The sequence below is a fragment of the Alosa alosa genome, chromosome 17, assembly GCF_017589495.1.
Source record: "Alosa alosa isolate M-15738 ecotype Scorff River chromosome 17, AALO_Geno_1.1, whole genome shotgun sequence".
NCBI lineage: Eukaryota > Metazoa > Chordata > Actinopteri > Clupeiformes > Clupeidae > Alosa > Alosa alosa.
In genome coordinates this window covers 13,484,447-13,495,698 of record NC_063205.1, presented here as the reverse complement: position 1 = coordinate 13,495,698, position 11,252 = coordinate 13,484,447, and the positions used below count along the sequence as shown (strand labels likewise).

The 11,252-nt window shown below is 48.1% G+C and overlaps 1 protein-coding gene across 16 annotated transcripts in view; it reads right to left on the bottom strand.

Annotated features, from left to right (window-relative positions):
* The window catches only part of foxp2 (forkhead box P2), a 141,105-nt gene that overhangs the window by 29,514 nt on the left and 100,339 nt on the right, over positions 1 to 11,252 (bottom strand). For 12 of the 16 annotated variants that reach the window (XM_048267507.1, XM_048267512.1, XM_048267513.1 and 9 more), the window contains 3 exons: positions 9,882 to 10,053; positions 8,131 to 8,404; positions 5,590 to 5,694 (listed from right to left, as the gene is read on the bottom strand). In XM_048267507.1, the coding sequence (XP_048123464.1) occupies positions 5,590 to 5,694; positions 8,131 to 8,404; positions 9,882 to 10,053 (551 nt within the window). The remainder of the gene's footprint in view (positions 1 to 5,589; positions 5,695 to 8,130; positions 8,405 to 9,881; positions 10,054 to 11,252) is intronic. The other 4 variants (XM_048267510.1, XM_048267522.1, XM_048267515.1 and 1 more) reach the window with 1 other exon arrangement.

Here is an 11,252-nt window from a genome sequence, read left to right as displayed (position 1 = left end):
GGGAAGAGCAAGAGAGAGGGGGGAAGAGAGAGAGAGAGAGAGAGAGAGAGAGAGAGAGAGAGAGAGGAGAGAGGAGAGGCAGATATGGGGATGGGTGAGGGTTAGATGCAGTCACCGATATCCCCTAATGAGACCGGGCTCAGCCAGTGCAGTTCAAACACAACAGAGAGGTGAGGTGAGATGAAAAATGTGTGTGTGTGTGTGTGTGTAGCCAGTTTCTGTGTGTGTGCATATGGGTGGGTGTATGTGTGTGTGTTTGTAAGTGTGTGCATTTGTGTGTGTGTGTGTGTGTGTTTGTGAGTGTGTGCATTTGTGTGTGATTTGAGAGGGGTCTGCCAAAGCTAAGAAGCCCATCTACCCCCTTCCCCCACACACACACACACACACACTCTTCTCCCCTGAACAAACACCTTTGGAGTGGCTGTAATTTATGGGTCACTTTACAGGCGTATTGATTTTTGTTTGCGGCGCGGGGAATAGCCGAGGAGGCCTCGAGACGAGACGAGACGAGACGAGACGCGACGCACACAAGGAGAGATGGAGGGGCCTGACAGAGAGATGGCTGGATGACATGGAGACTGGCGAGATAAAGAGATGAAATGGAGAGAATGGAGAAATGGAGTGACAAATTAGTAAGGAGGGGTGTGGAGGTGTGTGTGTGTGTGTGTGTGTGTGTGTGTGTGTGTGTGTGTGTGTGTGTGTGTGTGTGTGTGTGGAGAGCACAGGGGCCTAAACAGACAGATGAAGAGCAGAGGACGACCACAAGAGATGAAGAGATGAAATGGAGAGAATGGAGAAATGGAGTGACAAATTAGTAAGGAGGGGTGTGGAGGTGTGTGTGTGTGTGTGTGTGTGTGTGTGTGTGTGGAGAGCACAGGGGCCTAAACAGACAGATGAAGAGCAGAGGACGACCACAAGAGATGAAGAGATGGAGACAGAAACAGGGGGTGGAATAACAGACCTGATTCATAGTTCATACCCAACAAACTGTATTTAATGCCATACTTGTAGCTTTATTCTAGCATCTACTTTAGCATCTACTTTATTCATTTATGACTATATGGCATCATTTGATTTTTTGATTTGATTTTGACTTGAGAGAGAGAGAGAGAGGAGGGGGAGAGAGGGAGGGGGATGAGCTGTGATGATAGGTGAGCGTGTAAAGCTGCGGTCGCCACAGCATCTTAACCTCTGTGACCCATAATGGAGCCGCCACAGCATGCTAGATTAAGCCTCCGACACACCGAGCTGCCAGCGGATATGCTGTAAATAACACACACACACACACACACACACACACAAACCTGCAGGCTGTACACAAAGGACCAACTGCATTCAAATCAGCATACAGGAGACCATGCAGAGAGAAAGAAAGAAAGAGAGAGATAAAGAAAGAAAAAAAGAAAGAAAGAAAGAGAGAGATGAAAAAAGACAGAAATGACAAGTCAGGGTGGACAGTGGAGATGGAGAGATGGAGGGTTGATAATGAAATATATAGAGACTGACATATGTAGAATTAAAGCCAATTAAAAAAACATATTAAGTTTTATTACATGTATGTCCACATCCACATACATATGCACAAAAAAAAATAATTAAAGAAGGAGACAGAAATGTCAAATCAGTAAGACTGAAAAAGAGAGTCAAACAAGGTAGAGTGAAAAGAAAAAGACAAAGACTGAAAAAAAACAACTGGAAGAGTGAGACCGTGAAAAGTAAAGGATTGAAAGAAACATAATTGAAGAAAACAAACAAAAAAAAACAAATACAATAGCACAAATAGGAAGGGGGGCTGCACCAGCCAAAGCGGAATAAAAGAAGAAAAAAGAGAGAAAAAACAAATGCACTGACCACACAACACCGCTCCTGCCAAACGCCGCTGACACCGCACAAACAGTGCCCCGACTTCCAGGGACCCGCTCTCCCCAGCAGACATCTGGCCGCCCAAGAGGCAGCCGTCCTGGGGGCAGCGGAGCCAGGCGTGGCCTGTCTGGGGGAGCCCTGGTGGGTTTAATTAATGGGCAGTTAGAGGCCCTGGTGGTCAGGCTGAGGGGCAGCGGCTGCCATTTCTACTGGGTGTGCTGTGGCAGCAGTAAGCAGGAAGCAGCTTATACCAGTAGGAGTGGGAGGCCAGAGCACAATCTGTGTGAGTGTGTGTGTGTGTGTGAGAGTGTGTGTGTGTGTGTGTGTGTGTGTGTGTGTGTGTGTGTGTGTGTGTGTGTGTGTGTGTGGGTGTATGTAGGTATTGTAGCCTTTGTGTGTTTGGTTGAGGCAGCTAATATAATGGTACAAGTGTATGAAGTAGGGAATGTGTAGGTTAAAACACACATTTCTACACCATCACCTCACTATGTATATCTGTGTGAAGGTTTAATGTTTGAGTACATGGAAGCATGTACTGTATGTGCATGTGCGAGTGTGTGTGCTGTATGTGTGTGTGTGTGTGTGCGTGTGCCTGTTTGCATCTACAAATACAGCACCTGTGTGAGATTACTGTGGATACTCATGCATAGAGTTCATGCGGCCCAGTGTCCGTCGGTGGATACCTTCACTAGCCAGGCTGCTCTGCCTCCCTCCCAACTCCAGTGAGTCAGTGAGTGAGGGAGAGATAGAGTGAGGGACTGAGTGACAGAGGAAGTGAAGAAGGGACTGAGTGAATGAGTGACAGAACGAGTGAGTGAGTGAGTGCATGAGTATGTGAGATACTAATACAGTGATTGAGGCAGAGAGAGAAAGAGAGAGAGAGAGAGAGAGAGAGAGAGAGAGAGAGAGAGAGAGAGAGAGAGAAAGAAAGAGAGAGAGAGAGAGAGAGAGAATGAGAGAGTGAGAGGGTAAGAACTTGGTGCATGAGAGGATGCGGCTGGGTGGAAAAGCTCATGTTGTGATCATTTACTCACAAACAGCTGACAGACCAGCGTTACAGTCACTGCCGCTGACTGCCAGGCAGCTGAAGGGCTGATAAGCCCCACAGGAGCGCCTGTTTTTAACATTTTCACCACTTTTATGTGAGACATCCACTGAACAAAGGAAAAGGCAGCCCTGCATTATTCTGGCTAAGAAACCCTCTGTGTACGTGGCAGTATACGGCAATGCATAAATAGAAATGTCTTAGGGTGTTGCTCGTACACATGCACACACACACACACACACACACACACACATACACAGGCACACACACACACACAGGGTTTCATTTGAACTTCAGAGCTAATACAACGTGCCAGCCACCTTTAGGCTAGTTCTCCAGGTGAAATGGAGAGGGGGAAAAAACACTTTAAAGCGCATTGAAGAGCTATTAAATTGCTGATCTTGACAAGTTTTCCTGAGCAACATAACAAAGATCGCTTAAACGTACTGTGCCATTTCCACAACCGCCAGCAACAACCCTCCCCCTCACCTACCCCCCCCCCCCTCCCAAACACCCCCTACCTACTTGCACCCGCATCACCTCCCCCTCCCCATCAAAGGTGTCATCTGATTTTGACACTGTATTTTATGTAAACGGTGTTTTAAAAGTGTGTGTACCCGGCTGGTACAGGCGGCAGTGACTGGCATCTCTCGCGACATGAAAGGCCCAGGGCTGACACCTACAATCGCTCCTGTGAGGCGCACAGACAGATGAGGCTGCTTGCGTCTCCATGCACTCAGTGTGTGTGTGTGTGTGTGTGTGTGTGTGTGTGTGTGTGTGTGTGTGTGTGTGTGTGTGAACCTAAAATCAGTGTGCTCTTTTGTTGCTTGTCTGTGTTCATGTGCAGCTCCTGCAACATGAAGCCTCTGACTCTAGCAGACGGCGGCGATGATGGCGGCGATGGCAACTTTCCCTTTTTCTTTTCTTTTTTTTTACACACCTCCACTCTCAGTATGCTTGCAGGTGAAAAAGAGAAGGCAGGGCTACTTGGAGGAGGAACACAGCAGTCTAACCTACGAGCCTTTACTTGCTCAAGTGCCTCTTGGTGCCTCAAGTTAATGTCTGAGACACCTGAATAACTCAACAAGCATCTTTGAAATTTTAATTGTATTTTTGTTTAATTATTATTACTATTATTTTTTCAAAATGGTGAGCTATTGTTGCAATCAAGACTGTAGCTCAGAAAAGAACAAGCTGCACTATTATGCATTACCAATATGAAACAACTGGTGTAACATAGGCCATCTTAATTTGGATACTGATATATATACGAGACAAAAACAAAACTGAGCTACAGCACTGTTTTGAACAGTTTCAAGGTGTATAATGATGATACTTGAAGTAAACATAAAGTATTGTTTTATTTCTATTTCCTGATTTGAGTCAGTAAATAAAACCTTGGGGTTCGGGCCATCAGCTGGAAGATTAATGCCTGCTTTGAAACAATGGTAATAACGCAAAGCAACTGAATTCCTTTGGTTTGTCCATTAAACATTAATCTTAAAAGCAGGGCTCTAAAATCATATCAGCTGTGCCTATCCTCAGATCACCCTCCTTTCCTTTCACGAAAATATATAAATAAATTGAAGAACAATGTTCCCAATTTCAATGGCGTTCTCGTGAATTGACATGGACATTTACACCGGCATTACGTGGCATGATCATCATTTCACAGTTAATTACAAATCTAATTAGAATATTCAAATTAAACAATCCCACCCCCCACCCCTCTACTCTCCCACCCCTGTCTCCATCTTGACGGTTTTGACGCTCCCTGGCGCATGGTGACGTGATCACCTGCCATCGATGGCGGGGAAAACACCTTCGCCTCTAATGTCCGCCTGACAACAAAGCAGGCCCAATTACTAAAGAGCTAATTAGCTAAATTGTTGATGGAGCATGAAGCTTTTCGTCTGACGTCCGGCTCGGGCTGCCTGCACCATGGCAACGCTGAACGGGGTCCGCACATATGCCGTATCAGCGAGTCACTATTAGCTTCCTAACGAGTTTCGAGACGACCTGACGGGCCGACCGGGGAGGGGCAGGAGCAAGGGGGCCAGCCGTAGATCAGCGAGCCCTCTGACAGGCTGACAGACAGACAACCCCCACATCCTACACCTCCCGCCCCACCCCTCCCTGCAGAAACACTGGCTTGTGTTTAACCTTTCCTGACGGCGCGTCGGCCCCCGGAACACAGCGCCATATTTTACCGACGCCGGAGACGGGAAGCTAAATCAGCAGCTGATTTAAAGCTCTTGGGGTCCTCTCGGAGCGAGAGATGCTAACAAAGACCTTTGGAATGATTTGGGGGCTCGGCCGGGATCGCGATCGGATGGAGAGGAAGTGCTTGGCAGTGGATATTAGGCAGAGCAGGGCTATGGAAGCTTTTATGAAGCCCTAAGGCTAACTGCTGGCATTTGACAACTGCAGACTCTGAATTGGATTCTTTTTAACGTGTTTGGGACAGATTGGACACCCTTTCCTACTGACATGCCCAGACCTAAGCCGTGACGACTGGGCAAAGATTTATGTACACTGCACTGCAAAAAATGACAGAAATGCCTAATAAACCACAGCAGACAAAGTCTGACATACACATGCATAGACACCTCAGCACATATACATACACACACACACACACACACACCGGCTACATACACATACACTTGCAGGATACCTACTTCAAGAACTGTCCAAAGTCTTCGCAGACGCTTTCACATCCGGGCCACTTGCACACTCCGTGACCATAGAGACAGTGAGCGGCCCCTGTCTCCTCATGCAAGGAGCTGTGGAAAGAGAGAGAGACAGCGAGGAGGACAGAGAGACAGAGAAAGAGTGATAGAGAGAGATAAAGAGGGAGAGAGAGATAAAGCCAGAGAGATGGCAAGAGAGGGAGAAATGGAGACAGTGACGTCAGTGTTATTTCCATACACATTATAGCTCGAGGCAGATAACTCCTGTTAGGTTACCACTGGCAACAGAGGGGTCACAACAGGGCAGCTTGGCTTTGTTCTGCCCGACAGTTCCGCACAGAGACTGGAAACGATCCAATTAAACGAGAATGTACGCGGGACTCCAAGAGACACCCGCTCACACACACCCTGCCACCAACAGATTATTGATCCTCTGTGTTTGCCATGGGACCAAATGGCGACGTGGCGATAGAAAACAAGTGAACAATGTCGTCGGAAATCCTGGGAGGTCCCCGGTGGTGGCATTCCCACCTCTAAAGATCTATGGAAACCATTAAGTGGCACAGGGGTGTGCAAATGCTTTAGATGGCAGAGCGGCCGCGTGGCGTTTTTATTTGGCCGGCTATCTCTGCTTTCCAACGACAACTGCGTTTTGCAGTTCAGCAAACGTTCTCACACAGGCCTGACCCGCCACAATTAGATCTGACAGCTTAACCTTTAGGCTCGCACTGAAAGGGAAGGAAGGTAGAGAAGGGGAGAGAGAGAGAGAGAGAGAGAGAGAGAGAGAGAGAGAGAGAGAACACATGAAAAACAAAGGGAAAGGACAGAGTCAGGAAAAAAAGGGAGAGAGAGAGAGAGAGAGAGAGAGAGAGAGAGAGAGAGAGAGAGAGAGAGAGAGAGAGAGAGAGAGAGAGAGAGAATGAGAGAGAGGGATTGTGCTTGCTCATTCAGAGTATGTTTTACACGGCCTCCTCCCTGTGTGCCATCGATCGATGGAGTGTTAGTAAGCAGCCTCCTTTGACAGTCCTCTGCGCTCGATCATTACGAGAACCCACAGGCCCCACAGGGATCTCTACCAGATAAAAAAGTGTTTTCTGCCTTTTTTTTCCTCCTCTCTGTTTATTTCCCCGCCCTCAACACTCTCCCTCTCTCTCTCTCTCTCTCTCTCTCCATCTCATTCTTTCTCTGCGGGCAGGGAGGTCTACTTGTACAGATATATATTTTTTCCCAAGCAGAGGATTTTTAGTGGCTCTGCTAAGATAGCATCTACTTTAAACCAATTACAGCACTTCTCAGCCACGCTCAGCGCAGCGGCACCACCTGCTCATTACAGCACAGCGAGGCGTTGGGGGGGGGAGGAGAAGGAGAAGCTGAATTATACATGGATCAGACTGATAACAATAAACACACGCACACATACATACATGCGCGCACACACACACACACACACACACACACACACAATCATGCAAACACAGCCTCTACATAGAGCGAGTGACGTGTACAGAGTACGGATCAGGTCGAGCCGTCCTAGTCGTGTTTACACGCCAGGCTGTTTTCTGCTAGGTGGTGTTCAAATGCGGAGCAGATGAGAGACAGAACGAGGAAGGTTTTAAATACTTAATGTACAGTGCCCATGACTACACCCCAACACACACACTCCGCTCCCTCACACACACACACACAACTGCCAAGCAGCTGTGTGTTTGTATCGTTGATGTTGACGCCATTGTTGCGTTTGATACAGTGTAAGCAAATGGGTTCAATCACGCACACACTCTCCCCTGGGAGAGCCCATTTCTGACTATTATTATGCCGGCATCGCTAAGTACTAAGCAAACAAACAAATCAAAAAAGCCAAGCAAACCACCGTTGGGTCCCCTCCAGGAATAAATACTTCTTCTCTTCTGCTAAACGGGGACAAATAGCATGTTTTTCCCCATATGCACACAAACATCTGACAGATTAGCACATGAAAAGACCAATGAGCTTCTGCTTGATTTGTGTGTGTGTGTGTGTGTGTGTGTGCGTGTGTGTGTGTGTGTGTGTGTGTGCGTGTGTGTGTGTGCGTTTGTGTGTATACGAACGCAGTGTGGAACATGTGTAAAGAGACTCCAGTGAGCATCCCGATCTGTGCTGTGTGTGTGATATTGGTATGTCTACTGAATGCCTATTTGAATAAAAGTGTTTGTTTTAGTCTGCTTACATTATCTCTGTGATCTCCTGTATATGTGCCTGTATGGTTTGAGTAGGTGAATGTATGTAAATGTATCTCTCCTAAAGAGACTATTAGTGTGTAAAAAAAATCAATTGTGATCATTGTGTGTATGCGTGCCGTGTGTATGATTGTGTGTGCGTGTGTATATACATGTGTGACGTATGTATCTTTGAATGTGTATGCATGTGCATGTGTACGAGTATGTGCATATGTGTGTGTGTTTGGTTGTGTGTGTGTGTTTGGTTGTGTGTGTGTGTGTGTACATGTGCTATTTGTGTGCATGTTTGGTTGCGTGTGCTGGCTGCCCCTACCTCTCTCTCCGGGAGCTGAGAGCCGGGGACTGGCCGTTGGCGAGACTGAGGTGGGAGATGGGTGGCGAGGCTTTGGACGTGGTGGAGGAGGTAGTGGAGGTGGAGTTGGAGGTGGTGAGGTCCAGGCCGCCACCGCCGCCATCACCGCTGCTGACGCTGATCCTCTCCCCGCCGCTGTTGCCTCTGCTGCTGTGCTTATGTCCGTTGTCCTCCATGTTGTGACCGCCAGTCACGTCCTTCCACAGCTGCTGCAGCTCGGCTGGACTTAGGCCTGCTGCAGGATGTCCACACACACACACACACACACACACACACACATACACATACACACACATAGAAACAAGACAAACACATTAATTTCTGTATACTCACATTGGGAAGATAACATTTTCTGTTTGGGTTAGTGTGAAAATCCAGTGTTGTAGGTCCTTGTCAGGAAATGCATCGAAAAAAATATTAAATTCTTCCCTCAAGATGCTACAGGAATCACAGCGCTAACAAAGATGGCTGCCTAGCCTCTACTTACTAGGTCTGCTTATCCCTACACTGTGGAATACTAAATTGGAATACTGATTTCTACTTTGACTTCTTCTGGACTACAGCTTTCCGTGTCCTCCCCTGAAAAAGGAAACAGGAAAAGGCTAACACACTATGCTAACATGCTGCAAAGCTGTATGCTAACAAGCTAACATGCTAGCGCTTTCACACCACGAGGCCTGCTCGAGCATCCACCTGGCGCAAAAAGCCTTTCTGTGGTGTGGCACGCTCTATGAAGAAACGCCGCGTCTCCTTCCCATTGCGTCGACGACATCCGATCCGTACGTGCAAATGATATCAGGCCAGCAATGGTTAAAACAGAGAGAATCCTCTTGCCATTTCAGGGGGAAGCAGCGGTGTAATTAGCGATCATTTCGTCGGCAAAGCGAGAGACGGTGCCATTTTTTAGGTAAACAGCAGGCTAAAGCGCCAGGTGTTTGTTCGAGAAGCGGAAGGAGAGGGAAAAACAAAATCATAACAGCTCTTCCTTCTTCCTGCTCTTGTCTTCCTTACTGAGGTAAAATCTTAACAAGTCTTTCTTTAACAACAGGCAGGGAGGGAGGGAGGGAGGGAGTAGAGCAGGGGAGAGGAGAGGAGGGGGCAGAGAGAGGAGAGAGAAAGAGAGAGAGAAAAAACACAAACACAGGCAACAGCCAGCTAGGTTTAGCATAGACAAAGACAAACAGAAGGCGAAAGAAAAGATAGCATTAAAAACAGAAGAGTGGAAAGAAAATGATAGAAAGAGAAGTGTCAAATGAAGAGATAGAGGGGACCATGCAAACAGATGGGAGAGGGAAGAGAAAAACAAGACAGCATGACTAATATGAAACAAGATAACAAGAGAAAAGAGAGACAAGGGAGCAAGACATGAACGAGCATGAGGAACTGGTGAGGCTTGGAACTGGTGAGGCACTGTCCCTGACTCCCTACACTTACTGACAGACAGGAGGGGACAGAGAGAGAGTGAGAGAAAAAAAACAATAACAGAGTGGCACAAATAGACAGAGAAATTGCACCTACTCATCTGAACTGGCTTTGACTACATGTTATACTAGCACAGCACTGTGCCACAACACTTTGTTGAACAGAATTTAGAGTGACTGACAGACATCCAAATAGGTTGTATTGACCTGGCTTGGTCTGCCAGAGAGAGAGAGAGTAGGGGGAGGGGTTAGAGAGAAGAAAAGGCATCTCACCAGAGTGGACGTACTGACCTGGCGGGGGCAGGGTCTGTCCGGGGAGGGCGGCCTGTCCGGGCGGCATGGTCAGGAGGCCCTGCCGCTGCATGTTGAGCAGGTGCTGCTGCTGCTGGAGCTGCTGCATCTGCAGGAGCTGCTGCTGGAACACGAGCTGCTGGGCCGCCAGCTGCTGCTGCTGCTGCTGTTGCTGAGGGAGGAGAGCCGCGGAGGGCAAGAGCGAGGAGGAGTGGAGGGGAGAAGGAGGGTGGGAGGGAGAGGGAGGGAGGGAGGAGGAGAGGAAGGGGAGGAGGGAGGGAGGGAGGAGGAGGGAGAGGAGGGAGAAGAGAGGGGAGAGGGAGGGAGGGAGTGGAGGGAGGGAGAGAGGAGGAGGGAGGGAGAGGGTGGGTGGAGGAGAGAAGAGGGGAGGGAGGAGGAGGGAGGGAGGGGGAGGGAGGGAGAGAGGGTGGAGAGGAGAGGGAGTGGGAATGGGAGGAGGAGATAAGAGAGGAGAGGGTGGAGAGGGGAGGGAGAGGGAGAGGGAATGGAGGGAGAAAAAGAGGAAAGGAAAAGAGAGGGAGAAATAGGAGAAGGAGGGAGATGAGAAGAGGAGAGAGGAGGAAAGGAAATGAAAGGGAAAGATAGAGGAGAAGAGAAGGAGAGGATAGAAGAGACAAACGACAAATTTAGACCTGATTAAGAAGCTAAAATGTGTGTGTGTGTGGGTGTGTGTGTGCGTGCACGTGTGTGTGCACCTGTGACTTAAAACAAAACTAGATGACAAGAAAAAAACATTACCTTTTGAGCCTTAATGTCTTTCCTAGCCTCTCTCTCTCGATCACAGTCTATCTCATACCCTCTCTATCACTCTCACTGATCAGTCTTCTCATCACCCTCTTTATCTTGTCATCCCTCTCTCGCTATGTCTCCTCATCACTCGCTCTTTCCCGTCCGTCTTCTCCTCTCCTCTCCTTTCTTCTCTTCTCTCTCTCACACACAGACACACACACAAACGCAGACACCCGGGAGATGTAGAGCTCTTCTGTCTGAGGTGGAGGATCTGGATGAATCTGTATGATATTAAAGAGCTGGTAATCCCTCTCTCCTCTCTCTCTCTCCCTCCCTCCCTCTCTCTCCTCCCCCTCTCAGCCATTCGCTCTTCTCTCCAGTGGATGCTCACTGGATGCTGATAGTTAATTGTCTTGCATTTCTAATGGTCTATTACAGGGTATGGAGGCCTGAAAAAAGGAGGCAAGTGTGTGTGTGTGTGTGTGTGTGTGTGTGTGTGTGTGTGTGTGTGTGTGTGTTTGTGTTTGTGTTTGTGTTTGGGGAGGGTGGGGGCTGGGAGGCTTACTGAACATTGAGCCCCACAATCTCACACACACACACACACACATATACACACATATA